General features: G+C 44.1%; 1 protein-coding gene and 1 non-coding gene across 8 annotated transcripts in view; one reads left to right on the top strand and one right to left on the bottom strand.

The window, feature by feature from the left end:
* MAPKAP1 (MAPK associated protein 1) overlaps positions 1-18,709 on the bottom strand; it is a 241,452-nt gene that overhangs the window by 42,310 nt on the left and 180,433 nt on the right. For all 7 annotated transcript variants that reach the window (XM_067040726.1, XM_059073087.2, XM_059073088.2 and 4 more), the window contains one exon: positions 4,381-4,521. In XM_067040726.1, coding sequence (XP_066896827.1) covers positions 4,381-4,521 — 141 coding nt within the window. The remainder of the gene's footprint in view (positions 1-4,380; positions 4,522-18,709) is intronic.
* Positions 753-859, top strand: LOC131762087 (U6 spliceosomal RNA). Its single transcript, XR_009337165.1, has one exon. It is a non-coding gene; the product is annotated as a U6 spliceosomal RNA (small nuclear RNA).

The following is an 18,709-nucleotide window of genomic DNA, read 5'->3' as shown; positions in this document are numbered from 1 at the left end:
GAACTTGCCACAGGGGGCAAGTGGAATCTCTGCTCTGACTGACACAGGATGGACGAGCAGAGGAGACCATCCATCAGTGTCAGGAAAGATCTGAAGCACCCGGCTAGTCCGTTGAAATAAAATAAATTATTTACTGATCTCAGAATCCAGCTGCTCACTTGAATGCTCATAAAGAACGTGTGCTGCCCTGAACTTCGCAGTAGATGCTGTTTCAGAAAGAAAGGATCTCTGGACTACTGTGTGCAGCCTTTTGTTGTTGTTGTGAGAATGAAAAGGCTGTTATCATCTGCTTTCCAAGAAGGAAGTAAGGGTCTTAATACATACCTGAGCTCATCTACATGGGAATAGGAAATGAACTTATTTATTCACTGCATGATATAGTACTCATGGGCACAGTTTATCCAATTGTCACAAAATTACTCGGGATTAGTTAATGAAGTTTTTGCTTATAACGGTAAAGACTGAATTTAGATTCATAACAGAAACAAATGTTCTTGACAACATCTAATATTTTATAAGTTCCTCAGTTGTGACTTTCCACCAGAGGGTGCTGTGTGTGCCACTGGAAGCATTCAGAGGTGACTGGGACCAGCTTCCAGGCACCTCACTTCTGAGAACCAATGCTCTAGACAGAGACACTTGCATTACTATCATCATCTATTTCTACCTGACAAGTCTCCACCGTGACTTTGCCAATAGAGCCACTTCCTAACTTGAGTGATCTGGTTAAATACTTTCAAGATGGTGGACTAGTGCTCGCTTCGGCAGCACATATACTAAAATTGGAACGATACAGAGAAGATTAGCGTGGCTCCTGCGCAATGATGACACGCAAATTCGTGAAGCGTTCCATATTTTTATACCCTGAGAAAACCATAATTCAAAAAGAGGCATGTACCACAATGTTCACTGCAGCTCTATCTACAATAGCCAGGACATGGAAGCAACCTAAACGTCCATCGACAGATGAATGGATAAAGAGATGTGGCACATATATACAATGGAATATTACTCAGCCATAAAAAGAAACGAAATTGAATTATTTGTAGTGAGGTGGATGGACCTAGAGTCTGTCATCCAGAGTGAAGTAAGTCAGAAGGAGAAAAACAAATACCGTATGCTAACACATATATATGGAATCTAAAAAAAAAGGTCATGAAGAACCTAGGGGCAGGAGGGGAATAAAGACTCAGACTTACTAGAGGATGGACTTGAGGACACGGGAAGGGGGAAAGGGGAAGGGTAAGCTGGGACAAAGTAAGAGAGTGGCATGGACATACACACTACCAAATGTAAAACCGATAGCTAGTGGGAAGGAGCCGCATAGCACAGGGAGATCAGCTCGGTGCTTTGTGACCAGCTAGAGGTGACGCAAGAGGGAAGAGATATGGGGATATATGTAATATGTATAGCTGATTCACTTTGTTATACAGCAGAAACTAACACACCATTGTAAAGCAATTATACTCCAAGATGTTAAAAAAAAAAAGATGGTGGACTAGGAGAGAAAGCAATAGGCAAAATAAACATAATAATGACAATGATAACAGCATTAAGATAAGCTACTAAGGGCCACTTTCATACACAATCTTGAAAGGTAAACATTATAATTCCCACTTCATAAATGACAAACACTAAGACTGAAAAGGGAAGGGACTTGTCTAAGCTGACACTGCAGGCAAATGGTAAAGCGGGGATTCAAACCCATTCTTGCCTGCAGCACTTGGGCTCTTTGCACAGATCCTTTTGTGGACTTTTTCCTTTGAATGAATATACAGATCAGAAACTGATGAATTCAAGTTTGGCTTTTTGCCTTTGGAAAAAATGTGAGGAAAGAAGCCACGCTCTTGGTTACCTTTCCAAGGCACTGCTTTGCACCTTGGGGGACAGCAGGGATTATGCTCACCTGGGAAAATCCTCGCCTTGTACCCTGGGCCTCTATCTTGACTTCAGTCAGGCTACTTACTGGGCTTCTTAAAACTAGACCCACTCAGAAAAAGCAGACCCTCTGTTACTGGGAAAGAACTGCAGGCAAACACAAATGATGTCTGAGCAGCATTCTTATTTTAGCAAACTTTTAATTGAAAATATACAAAGTGTATAAATCCCAAGAGTTTATATAACTTGACTTTTCCACAAAATCTACATACGCATGTAATCAGCCCCCAGATCAAGAAACAACCTTACCAGCACCCCAGGTGCTCCCCCATCCAGTCACTACAGCCTCTTCACTCTCCAGCATCACCACTATCATTACTTCTACATATTATTTTTGTGTACTTTTGAACGTTATATAGATGGAATCATACAACATGTGCTTTCTCCCCCTTTTTCTGGCATCTGGCTTGTTTTTGAGCAGCCTTATTAATTTTACTTCCATGAGAGATACTAGAAAAAGCATCTTTAGAAAGAACAATGCTGAAGAACTTTATGTTTTAAGAATTAACATTAAATAAGCATTTTTTACCACTTTAGCGGGTTTTTTTGTGAGGAGGGAGAAAGAGGTTTACGGAAGGGGAAAAAAGGTAGGTTGTGTGTGTTCCAATTCAGATAACGGGTGCTAATTCATCTACTGAGTCTGTCAGAGTCACCATCATCTTACAAGCTGTTGTTTACTGAGCACTTGCTATGTGCCACGCGCCTTTCTAAGTCCTGCGTGTGTGACAATGACTTTTCGTCCCCGTAATCACCCTATCTGTGAGACAGAGACTATTATCTTCATCTTACAGAGGAGGAGATCGAGGCTCTGCATCACTTGCCTGTGTTGATACAGCTAATGAATGAGCCAGGGTTTGAACCCAGGCTTCTAACTCTTCAGTCCGTCCTCCAAGTTTCCGCTATCTTGCCTCTCCACTAACAGCTCTCACTTACAGTCTACCAACCGCCAGGCCCTGTGCTAAGCTAAGTGGAGTATCTGACTCATTCCCCACAGCAATCCTAAGAGGCTGGCACACTGATATTCCCGTTTAAACAGAAGGGAATCAAGCCCCAGAAAGATTAAGACGCTTGCCTAACACCGCTGGTGTCGACAGAGCCACAATTTAAACCAGATGTGATTCTGATGCTCATCTCTTAATTAGTAAGCTACTGTCAGCATATTTGAAGCTCCTGTTGGTCAAGTTGGGATGAATATTTGAGAGCTTTTTGAGACTTATTACAAATTAGCCACACTAATGCCCACATTAGAAGAGGTTTTATTATGAGGCATTTACAAAACATTTGTGAGAAACATAACATTAGTAGAATTCAAACTTTCTCCCTTTACGCATGAGGCAAACGAAGCCCAGGAAGAGGCGGTGTGGCAGAGGCCTCGGCAGAGCCCGGGAGTAGCTCAGCTCCCTGACTGGGTAAGCCTGGCACCTGTGCCCGCTCCCCTGCCCTCCCATCATTCTCTTTTATGCGGCAGGTGCGCTCCAGTTGGCCAGACCAGGGCTCTGCCCCTGATACCACTGCCCACCTGCTGTGTGAGCACGGGCATGCGACTTCACCTCTCTGCACCTCATCCACCTTCTCTGTCAGATGGAGGCGGTACAAAGACCTACCTTTCAGGTAGGTTAGTAGTGCATGTAAAGCACCGAGCACGGTGCCTAATACACGCACACACCTATAGATGACGGCCACGAGGATGGTGATGATGTTGGCGTATTCATATTCTGTTGACTAACCTCTGTTAGGTTTAAGTCAAAAGAGAAATTTAGCACCTAATGGAAACAAATTAACCCCAAATATTAATTGAATTTTAGTTCTAGATTATCTGGTGAGGATCCAAATATAACTTCTGAGATCATTAAAAAGCTTCCTGAATAAAGGCATGAATGAATAGGAATGGATTCATGGAGTCAGAAAAGGCAAGTAGCAATGTTACAAAGCAGTTCCAAGGATAGGATGTAGGAGAGTTACAGAATGAAAATTATGGAACTTCACATAAGTCAATCAGTTTGCAAAGAGTCTCAAGTTAGTTCTATTTCTAATATTCTGCTTCATAAAAAAGAAGACAAGACAGAGCACTCAGGTGGGAAAAAGGAGTTACTTTAAATTTCACTGCTTCAACATTTTCTCTGAAAACAAATTACCGTTAGTCATTCAGGTCACATAAAAGTTGTATGTTGGGGGCTTCCCTGGTGGCGCAGTGGTTGAGAGTCCGCCTGCTGACGCAGGGGACGTGGGTTCGTGTCCCGGTCTGGGAGGATCCCACGTGCCGCGGAGCGGCTGGGCCCGTGAGCCATGGCCGCTGAGCCTGCGCGTCCGGAGCCTGTGCTCCACAACGGGAGAGGCCACAACAGTGAGAGGCTCGCGTACCGGGGAAAAAAAAAAAAAAGTTGTATGTTGTTTCTTTCCCTATTTCAGCATTGATCACTGATAGAAAGTTGACACACTTACCTAACTGTACATCAGTTGTGAATCGGAGTCTGTGAATCATGCTGACTTTGAATGACTTGTAATGGTGGCTGCTCAGCATATCCTGTACTGTAGCTATGTCAATTTGCGAATCCTCCTCAAAAACCCCGTCTGCCCTTGAACCTGGGGAGGCAAAAGCAGTTTAACACATAAAGATACATGAGGCTTGGCAAATGGTGTCTGCTTAAAATGCTTTGGGATAAATTAAAATAATATGGGCTATTTAATTTGGAAAAGAAAAGGCTGAGCGATGACTTAATAATGCCATCCCAGTAAACAAAGAATGGTAACATATTAATCATTCAACAATTAATTCCACAAACACTGCCTGTTCTATGGCAGGCCCTTGGCTGGGCAGCAGCAATACAGAGGGCAGAAAAACTCCTGCTCGCCAGAAGCTCTGTCTCCACAAGAGTAAGTCAACATCACAAAAGCATGGGTGATCAAACTTCTTGCTTCTTTTTCTAGTAATTTTCCTGATCATAAAAGTAGTCCATGCTTCTTGAAGAATCCCTGTTCTTCCCACGATTCACAAACTGTCTGTTTATCAGCTTCCTGTCCTGCACCCCACAGCCTCCAGCGGTTCAGGTATGAGCCTGCTTGTGCTCGGATGGCTGTAACGGTCTCCTCAGTGGCCTTCTGGCCACCAGGCTCCCTCAGCAGTCCAGCTACTACAGGACTTTCCGATTTATCTTTCTAAAGCTTTGATCACTCATTCACTCATCAAACGTGTAGCGTGCACTAAGTTCTCTGATATTGATAGCGGGGACAAATAAGAAGACTGGAGCTCAAAAATCTTCCCTGGCTTCCCAAGGCCTCCTGAATGAAGCACACGCTTCAGTCGAGCAATCAAGGACGCCCACAATCTTGCTGAAACAAAAATGTCCCATTTTATTTGTCATTTCTAACACATACCTTCTCTCAGCTCTTCCCAAACTTCTCAGACTGTATATAGGTTCAGGTTTTTCTACTTCTGGTTCTTTGCTCATGTGGTACACTGTTGGCCTAGAACATCCTTCTGTCAAAACACCCAGGCTAGCTCGGATTCCACCTCCTCTCGAACTCCATGGCAGCTGGTTTATACTGGACTCTGGAGCCAGGGAGACCTGGGCTCAATTCCTGGCTCTGCCTCTAACTTACTGTGTGATATTGGCCAAGTGACTATTTCTCTGAACTCCAGCATCTGCCATCCACAGAATACCAAAACATATTTAAAGAATCTAGCACGAGCTCGGTGCTTTGTGACCACCTAGAGGGGTGTGATAGGGAGGGTGGGAGGGGGGGAGACGCAAGAGGGAAGAGATATGGGAACATATGTATATGTATAACTGATTCACTTTCTTATAAAGCAGAAACTAACACAACATTGTAAAGCAATTACACTCCAATAAAGATGTTAAAAAAAAAAAGAACCGAGCATGTAATACGCTTATAAATAGCAGTCATGATTATTTTTATTCTCTTGTCATAGTGGATCACATTCAGGCTTGCACTAGAATTGCTGAGTGGTTGCTGTGTCCTAAATTGGAAACTTTGTGAGGATCAGTAAAGTCTCTTATTCATCTCCACATCTTTTCCTGCAAGCAGTACAGGCAACTGGCATGCTCTCACTAAATTTTGCTAAATAAACAAATCAATCAATAATCATGATTACAGCTAGTACAGGTGAGTACTCACACGTCAGGCATGGTGCTGAGCACTTCACACATGCATTTAAGTCTCAGGACAACCTGGTAGGTAGGTCCTATAATTTTCGTATTACACAGATGAAGAAGCCGAGGCTCTGAGAGGCAAAGTCACACGCCCAAGGTCACATAAGCAAAGCTAAACTAACTCTGGTCACCCCCCATGCCTGAGTTTGAAATGTGGTCTTCTGAAGGTATGGCTGCTGGTGGGAGGGAGCATCTGTCTAGAAGAGGCCAACCAGAGGGGTGCCTGAGGCCTTGTGATGAGTACACAGAGACGGATCCACAGGGAGACCACGAGAGAACTCCTTGGCACAGAGTTGGAGGAATGGAGAACTCTAGATTTGGGCATAAAACTGGAAAATTCTCTATGCCTACCAATTACACACTTTCCTTCCCACAGTTATTGCTTACGGGGGAGGCTTTTAAGGCAAAGCTGGTTTCTGATGCCTTCACATTTAACTAATTTATTAGGAATTGTGCATTCTATTATATCCAAACACTACAGCTGTTCCCAGCTTGGACCATTCTAGCACCTACAAGGATGCTTTCCCCTCAGTAAGGCTGGCTACAGCCTCGGCCTTAACGGGCCAGTCACCGAATGCCTGTGACACAGTCCCATGTGTTGACCTCTCCGTCCAGGTCACCCTTCTTCCCATTCCACTCCCTCCTGGCATTTTTCTCCAGGCCTCCTCCCCATCCCTCTGATGAGCTTAGCTCAAGTGACATTCCAAGGAACCCTAAGTCTAGCTCAGCTCCTTCTGTCACTGCACCCTGCATTTCCCTTCAGGTCATTTATCACAGATAGTAATCGTCTGTCTCCACCATCAGACTGTAACCCCAAGAGCAGAGGCAGAGTGACTGCTTCACTAAACACCATAGCCTAGACCCTGCTAGTGCTACCATGCACAGAATAACGCAAGAGCTCAATAACAATTTACTGGATGAATACCGAGGGCCGTATCCCCAGGATCAGAGAGGCTTAGTGACTTAACCAACATCACATTGCTAGGACTAGCAAAGTTGCACTCGACGTCTGCAAGGGTCATTGGGGAACCCTGTTTCCTTTCTCTGGAACACTTGTGATTTGGATAGAGATGCTGTGATCATGATCGTTACTGTCTCCAGAGTTGCGTCCACATCGCAAGCCAAGAGGCTGGCTAGAAATTAAAGTTTCAAATAGTTATTCACTTTCTCCAGATATACCTTTTACTAAAACAGAGCTGCCAAGATGTGTTTACTTTTCCTTTAGAACCTTTTAAATTGAGAATTTTGGAGAAATACTAAAATCCTCTCATGTTTTAAATCATTTAAAGCCATCTTTTCTGAGAAAATGCCATTATGAGATACAACGCAGCTTAAGAACTTCTGTTTTCTTTACCAATTAGTATTTTCTAAATATTGCAGGTATTTGATTTGGAAAGAGGTAACAGCTCATTATGCTAAAATGCCAATTATTTTTTTAAAAATCACACTTAAGAGTTTTACATTTTATTATGAGGTTGGATTAAAACCAATTTAAAAATTACTATAACGTGACATAATTTTTTACTGAGCAATTTCAATGCCAGCTGCTAATAAAGCATCTTAGATGCTTTTAGATAAAGTGGTGCATAAATATGGCTGGAAATTGATTTAGCTTCTTGCAGAAGCTACTGAAGAATGACATATTTTGTTTAATACACCAGCTAATGTAGTCCTAAAAGCTCAAACAAGTGCCAGTTTTCACTCCTAAATTTGCTGTGCGAGATTAATGAAAACTTTATATTTTGCTGAAAAGTTAATAATGGGCAGATGAGATGATCGGATTTTAGTAGAGGTCTTAAAGCTATGGAATAACCAGCAAGGCTTGTCAATTTCCTCATATTAATTTTGTTCAAGACTTATATAGCTGGAGCTGGCTCAACACATTCATGCTTCTTGCATTGACCTTCTACTCTCTGACGGTGTAAATTCATATCCCATTTGAGGATTTAAGTCCCCCTGATACTTGGGTGAGTTCTGAGCCTTGCCCCAGTCGGCAAGGGGTGTGTTTACATTTACGGTCAAAAGGGCAGCAGCGCTGGGGGAGCAGAGAAGGAAGGAACAGTCCTGCGCTCACCTCTGGTACATGCCGCTCACCCCCCAAGCAGGTTATCTGCTGAATGGGAACAACTTCCGGTTTTGGAGTTCCGGTGCCATTTCTCAAAGCAGGAATGCCTCTGCTTGGAGGGGGCATGTCTGTGTGTACAGATCAGTCAGCCATGCAACCTGCAACTACTGTCCCCATGCCTGCAGTGTGCTAGACGGGGAAGGGACATTGATGAAGATAAGGCAGGGTTCGTGACCTTTAGGAGCTTACAAATTCACTACAGAACACCAAGAAAACAGGACAAGGCGGAGAGAAGTGCCCAATAAATGATGCATGCAACAGACACTTAATCTAAAGGCACACATCTGAAGCAGAGCATTATAGCAAAAGCATTTTTTTTTTTTTTTAAACTGGGGAAGTTCTGACTTTGCATGTACACCTTTACTGTTTGCATCCTTCTGGAAAGGGGTGAACCCAAACACACATGAAAGATGCTTGATACTGCACCACAGTGCATATTAAAAATATTACTGTACTATCAACTTCACATTCCAAAACTACTTCTGTTAAGAGAAGACATTTTTATCTACTCGAAGTAAAAAATAGAACCAGAATGTCTTAAAAATAAACATATTTAAAAAAAAACCACTCCTCAAACTGTTAATTTAATTGAAATATAACCCTTCGGTATTTTGTTAAATTAGCAATTAAAAAGGTCACAAGCAATTAAATGAAACAAAAGCCACACTGTGTTCATCTACATTAATGCTGAATTGGGTCTCCTCATGAATGACAAGATAAATTGTAATGGTGCCTTCAAAGACTTCACAATGTATTTTGTCAAAGTCGAGAGTGTTAATGTCTCTATGTGCCACGGATTACCATAATGTATTGTGTCAAAACGCTTGAGCTGCAATAACTCAAAGATGTATTGTGATAGATCAAATTTTGGGGGTGGGGGGCGCCTAAAAGTGACTTGAGCACCAGAGCTCCAACGGACTGACAACAGGCTCTGGAAGGATGACAGAGAGCACAGCACATTCATGATACAGAAAGCGCTGGGGGACAAGCAAAAAATCCAAGAGAGGAAGGAGCTTAGCTGTCTGGAGTTAAGGAATCAGGAAAAAAGGAAACAAGGAGTGGCACCTGTCTTAATGGTAACACCAGGCCAGGGAAGAGGGAGCAAAGGGAAGCAGAGAGGAGGGGAAGGAGGAGGCTGGCGGGGTGTAAGGCCTGCACCGAAGAAAGAAAGGGGAGGTACTGAGAGAGAGCCGGGATGTGGCCCTGGGGCTTAATAACACTGGAAGGAACCTGGAACATCGAGTTCAGAGATGTAGATTCAAATCCCAACTCTGACACCGTGGGTCAAGAGTGGGTCAGAAACCTTGCCCAAGGTTCCACTGCTGGAAAAGAGGCGGAGCTGGGACAGATCTATCGGACTCCGGGGTCATGCTCCTTCTCCTTCCCCTCCTGTGTCTCCACATTCCTACAAGCAGCAGCAAGGACAGGGGCTGGGTGGGTAACTGTAAACTCTAAGTCAGTGGTTCTCAAAGTGCAGCTCAGGACCCCAGGCATTGGGGGAGGCGGGTCCATAACCTCAGTACTATTTTTATAATAATAACAGTAAGACATGATTTGCCCTTTTCATGCCTAATATCTTACAAGTGCACAAAGTAATAAAAAAAAGTTCATTGATATGTTTCTGATTTCACATTGCAACCAACCTTCAGGAAACTATCACTTGAGTTTTGGTATAGCAACAAAAATTAATATGCACTATTATCTGAAAAGGCTACTGAAGTAACTCCCCTCGTTTCCAACAACCTATCTATGTTAGCCAAATTTTCTTCATATACTTCAACAAAACAATGTATTGTTAACAGACTGACTGCAGAAGTAGATATGAAAATCCAGGTGTCTTCTATAAAGCCAACATTACAGAAATTTGCAAAAATAGAAAATAGTGCCCACTGCTTCAGGAGATTAGTCAATAACTTGTCTTCCTGGTGGAACAAAAATAAATGCTTTTCAGAGAAAGGAAAACAAAAAAAACCCCAAACCAAAATAAAAGAGTGCTCTTATCATTAAATTTTAAAAGAAAATATTTTTATTTTATTTAAAAAATTTTAATAAAAATGTTATTTATGTTCACATATAATGGATTTACCATTATTTTAAATGAATTCATAAATATTTTAAAATCTCTGTTTTTATTCCTAATAAATAGATATAACTCAATAAACAAAAGCTCTTTGAGGTCCTCAATAAATTTTAAGAGTGTAAAGAGGTCCCTAAGACCCAAAAGTTTGAGAACCGCTGCCTTTATTGGTTCTTATGCCATGTTTTCATCGTTCCTGGATGCCCATTTGGACAACTATGATGGGACACAAAAGTGCAGTTACAGCTCTGTATCTGTATTACATACCTGAAAACAAACACAGAAACAGACAGAAAGCCTGTACACACATTGTTAGAGTGACAGGCTTATTTGCACGTGATCAGATCAAGGCTAATTACAACTAATATTGTTTAAGAAGCATTTTCATATACTTCATGATTTCACTGGAACTGAGGGAGATTCTTACAGGTACATACGTGACTGTCTTTCAGACAAATGGGCACTGATGATTAAATCAAAGCTCAGATGAACTCACTGTACGCCTCTAGCAGATGTCTTATGTTCATAGACACAAACTACATGGAACATCAGACTTCATTTTATGGTTCAATGGGTCTCACACCAAGTCTGAAAGGGCTAGTCTAGTTACAAGTTAAAGCAACTTCCGTCTTCCATCTCCAAAAAAGATCTACGCCAAGTCTAGAACTCAACTGGAAGTTCAAGGGCCTTTGCTACGTCCTTACCTCATATGTACACTCTCTGTAGCAATGATGGCCCTGTTGACCATTCCTCCCAAGTCCACGAACACCCAGCACCAATCGTGTGCCAGAGCTGTGCTAGTGCTTCAGGAACACAGGAGGATGGCAGCAAGTGTTTGCATTTGGCTGGTGCAAAGAGTCTGTGAAGGGGAATAGTAGAAAATAAAATGGTGGGGGGTGGAGGGGGAGAAGCCTTAAAAGATAGGCACTGTCCATCTCAGGACTTGGCACACAGTAAAATACTCCTGTGTAAACAGCTGAATGAAGAGTAAACAAACTACCTTCTGCCCCATTCTATCTTGCAGCCTTACTGCTACTCCCCACATAGAGCAATGCCTGTTTCAGCTAAACTGGATTTTGTTCAGGTTACACCATCTGGCCAGAATGTCCTTTCCACTCTTTAAAATTAATACACTTCAAGGTCTAGTCCAAATGGAATCTTTCCTGATCCCTTTCCTGAAACCCTGTCTCCCTTTGTTGAAGGCTCTCATGATAAGTCTTTTACACGATAAGCATCTGTACTCCCCTTCCGGACCATGGGCTCCTTGGGGGCAAGAACATTCCATCCTACAGAGCACACAGTAGATGTTCAATAAATGCTGTTGGCGGCCTGAATGAGGTTGATGCCACACAGGTTAGCCATAACAGTACCTGAGTTTGTACACCATCCCTTGTATTTACCTTGGTTATTAGAACCTAACACACCATTTCTAGTTTTCCATTCAGATGCCCTACCAGACAGGGATCCTGCCTCAACAATAACTCCAAGAGCAATTAACATTTACTGAATGCTTACTATATATGCCAGACATTATGCTCAGCACTTTAAACATATTATCTCATTTAAATTTCTCACCGCTCTTTTTTTTTTTTTTTTTTTTTTTTTTTTGCGGTACGCGGGCCTCTCACTGTTGTGGCCTCTCCCGCTGCGGAGCACAGGCTCCGGACGCGCAGGCTCAGCGGCCATGGCTCACGGGCCCAGCCGCTCCGCGGCAAGTGGGATCTTCCTGGACCGGGGCATGAACCTGCGTCCCCTGCATCGGCAGGCGGACTCTCAAGCCACCAGGGAAGCCCCTCACTGCTCTTTTAAGTTGGATAATATTATCTTCTTTCTACAAGTGAGAAAAATAAGGCTCAGGATGTCATCCTGCTAGTATAGCCATACAACTAACACAAGGTGGAGTTTGGAAAGGAACCCAGGTCTAATTCCAAAATTGTGCCCTTAACCACCACATAATCCCTTGGGTAAAACGCTCCTTGGATGGGCTGGGAATGTACAAACCTATGGGCCATAGCAGTATCTAAGGAGAACACAATCACACCTGCCTTTGCCAGAACAAACAATCAGGGATAAAACCTAACTCCCTCTACTCCTTCTGTAAGACTCAAAGCTAGATGTGTGAGTGAGTCATGGAGGAAAAACTCTCCTTTAGTTTTCTACATCCATCACTTTTTTTCCCCCCAAAGGCCGTTTAAGTCCCCAAAGACTCATAAGCCCCAAACTTCTCTTCTATTAAACACTTCCCTTTGGCTACTAGTCATTTTTGCTGGTCTCTAAAAAATAATCCATAGGTGATATACTATAATATACACACGTGCACTTGCCTGCCCCTCTGCGGTAATCTCTTCAAAGCCGTCAGGGTCGTACTATAGGATACACCCTTCACTGAATTTGCCATGCTACAACCAGGGTAGGGATCCTTGCTGTCAGTGCCTAATTGATTAAACTCTTGGAGTCAGAGCCTTTCCACAGGGAGATTTCAGACTCTCAATAAATCAGGATAATCTTGTTTTATGAGGTGATCAGAAAGAAACGATTTCTGGTTTGTAGAATTTCTAAAGAGAGTGGATCATGGAGGTGGGAAGGTGGGGGTGGGGGAGGTGTCGGCTCTGCATTTAAGCCCCTGCCTGTCCCCCAGTCTCATCTTCCAGCACTCTCTCCCCTTGCTCATTTCATTCCACTCCATTCATTCATTCCCAAATACACCTAGCTCTTTCTCAAGACCTTTGGACAAGTAGTCCCTAGGCCTGGAACATTCCTCTTACTCATTAGCGGAATAACTCCCTTTTATTCTTCCTCAAGGAAGCCTTCTCCTCCCATTCTCACCAGCTCCAGGCCCCTGCTATATACTCTTTCATACCCTTCACAGCACTCATCACAACTGTGAGCTCCACGATGCAGGGGCTGTGTATCCTCTCTACTGCCCCAGCGCAGCGACTGGCCCAGAGGAGGGGCCGTCAATATTTAGGGGATGAATGGACAAATATGTGTCTAGGGTGAGGCCTGTGCAGGAGGAAGCGTGACCATTCAAGCGTCTGAACCACTGGCTCATTACAGGTTTGCCTGGAAGTTAGGCTGATGTCAGAATTCCCATCACTTCCTTTTCCTCCGTTGTGTCTTTGCTCCTGTTCAAAACAGGAAAAGTAATGGAGTCTTCTTAAGAGCCTGGGCATTTTGGACAATTTACATGACAAAATATCTAAGAACTGCAACATTTGATCAACACCGAGGCATCATGCTCTCTCTCTGACTCCAGAGTCAGAGAATGAGGGCACACATGCTGGAAGAACCCCGCGTCCCATCAGGGGAGTCACTGCAGAAATGTCACCCGATGCATTACCAAACCATCAGTCAGGGGCCACAGGGCGGATGCTAGGGCCAGGAGCCTCTCAGAGGGGCGCAAATCCCCGTGCCCCCACTTCGAGCCCATCTGGGTTTGGGGCTCGTCAGACGTGTTTCCTTACTGCTCTAGTGTACCAGTGTATCGCTTAATGAAAGTTCTTAATTGTAATTCAATTAATTACATACACAGAGTCCCCAATTACATTTTCCAATCAGACACTGGCTGTGGTACAGGTCTAAATGCACTTAACCGATTTTAATATATTAAGACCAATTTCCCTTGAATACTAATTACTACCTAATGATAAAATGAAAAGGGGGGAACTTTCAAGAAAGGGGGAGAGTGAAAAATGTAATTCATGTGGAACTTCTCAGCCCGCATAGCACAATGCACTCCCTACTGAAGAAGTCGGTGTGGACAGGGCACAAATGTGCTTCCAGTTCAGATCAGCACTGTTTTTTGCCCTAGGTGTCACCTACCCTCGGTGCAGGCTGTTGCCCAAAGGGACCTGCGGGAAGTCTAAGCGTCTGGAGGGAAAAGGCCAACACACACGAGCGCACGCAGCACTAGCCGTGGGGTCCGCGCACAGGCACTCGCTTTGTGTCTTGGGCACACAAAGCCTGGGAATGGCCAGCTGTTGCGTGGGGCACTGCACTTTACCACGTGCATTTAAGGCACACAATCTCAACTTGATCCTCATAACAGCCGTACAGGGTAGGGATTCCTTCCTACAGGGTAGCCCTACAGATGGGGAAATGAAGCTCAGAGAAGGACTTGCCTAAGGTCACGCTGCGGCTTCAAACATCCTGCCTTTCCCCTACGACACGCTGCCAACCAGCCCGCATCAACCAGACGGCAAGAGGCGGAGACACACAGGTATTCTGGCATCAGGGATAATGTTTCTGTTCCATTTAAATTCTGTTAGCGTGCAGCAAGCAGGGAGCTATGATCCAATATCTACTTGAAAAAACTCTCACCCGTACAGAAAATTCCTTACAGTGAACACGCTTCCCCGCAACAGAGCCAGACACGTAACTGGCTTTCAGCAGTAATTCAACCTAAAATATGTACCATGAACACCACAAGTCATTTTCATTTGTAAACAGAGTTTATTTGCAAGATCACATTTTTTTTTGCTTTTGAAGACTGCTGTTGTGGTACCATAAAAGGGGCTTAAAGCCGTGGTACTTGAGTCACATGATGGAAATTGGAGAGATTAGTAATTTGTAACTGAAGAAGGCAAACCCTCCAGAAGCCAAGTAGAACCACTAGGGAGTCTCCAGGGTTGGCAAAAAGAGCACACGTGGGAGGAGGGACTGGCCCACTAAGAATAAGCACGAAGAGGAGATGGAAACACACCAGGAGAAGCAGTCATTCACTGTCTACAGTTGCTTTTTTATTTAGTAAATTTGAGGGTGGGGTGGGGTGGGGGGAGGGGGGAATCCCAAGTACCACCACGAAGAAACCCTTATATCTGAAGATGCTCACCCAAAGCCCAAGTTCCTTTTTTTTTTTGCGGTACGCAGGCCTCTCACTGTCGTGGCCTCTTCCGCTGCGGAGCACAGGCCCCGGACACACAGGCTCAGCAGCCATGGCTCACGGGCCCACCCGCTCCGCGGCATGTGGGAGCTTCCCGGACCGGGGCACGAACCCGTGTCCCCTGCATCGGCAGGCGGACTCTCAACCACTGCGCCACCAGGGAAGCCCCCAAGTTCCTTTTAAACGGTATCACACACTTGCCCCTTGGTGCCCTAGTGAGCAGCCTGGTGATGCCAGGGACTCAGGTGGATCCCTCCCTCCCAGGGAATGAACCACACCTGGCCACAGGCACTGGGATGTAGGGGGAACTCAGACCCAGTCCCCGCCCTTGGTGGATGGGGGTGGGTGGTCACTGTCCAGTGTGGGAGTGGGCGAGTCCATTCAGTGGAATCAGTGATCAGAGAGGGGGGTAAGGAGAGGGACTCTACCAGAGCCCAGGGAATGGCAGGCAGCCAGGTGGTCTGGGGAGGCTTCTAGGAGGAGTGGCCTCTTCTCCTGGGTCTTCAAGGAGAAACTAAAGGAGGTGAAAGAGGCCACAAACTGAGATCGAGAGATATGCTCCCCTGCCACAGTCCAGCTGTCTGGGTGACTGCCCACCTCGAGTTGAAGCTCTTCCTTAGTATAGCCTTAAATTAAGGAAACTTCATGAAGGTACTGAAATAATGGAAGGTCTCCTTGAAAAGGAAAGGAGATCAAAGGAGATTAAACTGATGTTTAAAGAACTGAATTCCCTTTCTATAGCAACTTCTATTTAGGAAACAAAATAATTAGATTCAGCTCTTTCACTAGACTTAATGGACAGAAGACACATTCATCTAGGCCCCCTAATTATTATTCACGGTGATGAGCAAATCACTGCCTTAAAGGCTCAGTTTCTTCTTCTATAAAATAAAGATGATGAGGGCTTCCCTGGTGGCGCAGTGGTTGAGAGTCTGCCTGCTGATGCAGGGGACACGGGATCGTGCCCTGGTCCGGGAAGATCCCACGTGCCGCAGAGCGGCTGGGCCCGTGAGCCATGGCCGCTGAGCCTGTGTGTCCGGAGCCTGTGCTCCGCAACGGGAGAGGCCACAACAGTGAGAGGTCCGTGTACTGCAAAAAATAATAATAATAATAAAAAAAATAAAGATGATGACCACTCTAGCCTAATAACAACAGCATCTCTATCTCATTTAATCCTCACAACAACCTTGTGAAATAGATTCAACCACTTGCATTTACACAGGAAACTGAGGCTCAGAGAGGTGACATGGTTTGTCCTGTGTCAGAGGCTGCAGTGTCTACCCAAGGTCTGCCTCATTCTGAAGACGGTGCTCTAAGCACTATGCTGAACTACTATGTGGGCACACTTGTGACTGATAAAACAGGGAAGACACAGCGTCTGACACTTTGTGGCACTCCATAAAGCAGGTTCAACTTCAGGTCTGTTTTAGCTCTGATCATGGGAAACTCCCAAGTTTCTCTCTGAAAGCTACGGAGACGATAGGTTGGCTCATGCTGCATCTTTCTTCTAAGGCTCTGGATGGGCTACCCACATATGATCAGTGGGTAAAGGAAAAGGTCACTGGCAACATTTGGCAGAAAACGAAACTGAGGTTCAGTTTGGTGCCAGGATTTACGTAGACACTTGGACAAGAATGGAAGTCTTCTAATGTTACATCCTCTCCATAATGTACTCAGGCCTCCTTCTGGTCTGATTCCAGCTTCTAGCAGACAGTTGGCTGAAGGATATAGGAGATTATCAGACTAGAGTCCAAACTGGAGAGCCCAAGGACTTTGGCTTGTCGTTTTCTTACTTAGGCCAACATCCAAGCACAAATGCTACCTCTCAGTCCCTAGGCAGAAACTCTTATCGTATTAGCTTCATTCGCAAGCTTCTCTCTCACAGTGTACAAAGACAACTGTCATCACCCTTCTTAGGACTGAAAATTTAGGTTGTTTTGTCAACAATCTCAGGGTGGGCTTCAGGGTCAGACAGCTGACTTAGGATTCTGGTCCTATCACTTACTGACTAGCTAACTTTGGGCAAATCATGACCTCTCTCCACAATTAGAATAGTATCTTGTAAGGTGGTTGTGAAAATTACACGAGACAGCAAAATGTCTAGCGTGATGCCTTACAACAGAAGGCCTGACTAATTAAAAAAACATCCTTTGATGCGGTTGGTATAAAAAGCCATGCCCTGTCCCCCTGTGGAAAAAAAACGGAAGGGCTTATATCTACTCTTACGGCAGTCTTCTCGATCAAATGTTTCTACTTATAGGTACACCTCTTCTGGGACACCAAAGCCCATTTGCTGGAAAGTACCCTGCCTCTTAAGCTCTCTGGTCCTGTGACACAGACTTATACGTCTGCTCTGGCCCCCACTCTCCTTCCCCTCCATCCTGCATCACTCCCTTCCCCACCTCACACCTCCTTGAGGGCCCTGACACTTCTATGATTCCACACCTCCACATCCATGCCTCATCTGCTTTGTGAGCCACAGAATGCTGCTCTTCTGTTATTTATTAATTACAGTTAACATTTATTGAGTGCTTATTATGAGCCTTATGAATCCTCCTATCAGCCTTATGAAGGCAAATTAACTACCTAAGAGAGGTTAAGTAAATTGTCCAAGGTCACACAGCCAGTAAGTGGCAGGGCCAAAATGTGAACTGAGGCAGTCTGGCTTGATTGCATATTCTCTTAAACACTGCATAATAGATGCTCATAATTTAGTTCACTTCTAAAATGGCTTTAAGGATAGCAAGTCTGTGCTGATCAAATATAGCAACAGAAGTGAAAAAAATTGTGTTTTTGAAATATTTTTCTTTGTCTCCATCTAACTTGTTAATAGGTAGCTACTGGGGAACAATATGGGTTCTTGATGAAATTTCTATTTAAAAAAATTAAAAAAATCTTTTCTATAAAAAGAATAAATTGTTTTTATAATTTACTTCCACTTTACAAAGACTATAGTTACAACAGTCTATTGATTCCAAACCATGGACTGCCTGGCACACTCTTTAAATGCTGGTACAGTCTTCTTTCACTAACAAAGTGATTTTGACTCAAAGGCAAGCAATGAAAGTATCTTGCAAATCCTTTATGATGGGGGTGCGGAGGCTGACAGAGGTCATACAACTGAATTAAGACTATGCTCGCACTTAGATCTTTATCCACCAATCCTCATAGCTTCTCTCTCCTAGTATAAGAAACCCAAACAAACCCAGAACACATCTAATTTGGAATCACAGTATACTGTGAAATACCATGCAGCAGTTAAACAAGAAAGAGGTAAATCTATATACGGAATAATATATGGACTGATGGAGAAATATGGAGTACTCTGTGTGTGACATACTGTTACAATGATAAAAGAAAAATGTAGAATACTGAAGACAGTTTGCTACCATTTTGTTTTTAAAAGGAGGGAAGGGCTTCCTTGGTGACGCAGTGGTTAAGAATCCGCCTGCCAATGCAGGGGACAAGGGTTCAAGCCCTGGTCTAGAAAGTTCCCACATGCCGTGGAGCAATGA

Source organism: Kogia breviceps, chromosome 8, assembly GCF_026419965.1.
Source record: "Kogia breviceps isolate mKogBre1 chromosome 8, mKogBre1 haplotype 1, whole genome shotgun sequence".
NCBI classification, from domain to species: domain Eukaryota; kingdom Metazoa; phylum Chordata; class Mammalia; order Artiodactyla; family Physeteridae; genus Kogia; species Kogia breviceps.
The sequence above is the reverse complement of the archived record's forward strand: the minus strand, read 5'-3'. Positions and strand labels throughout refer to the sequence as shown.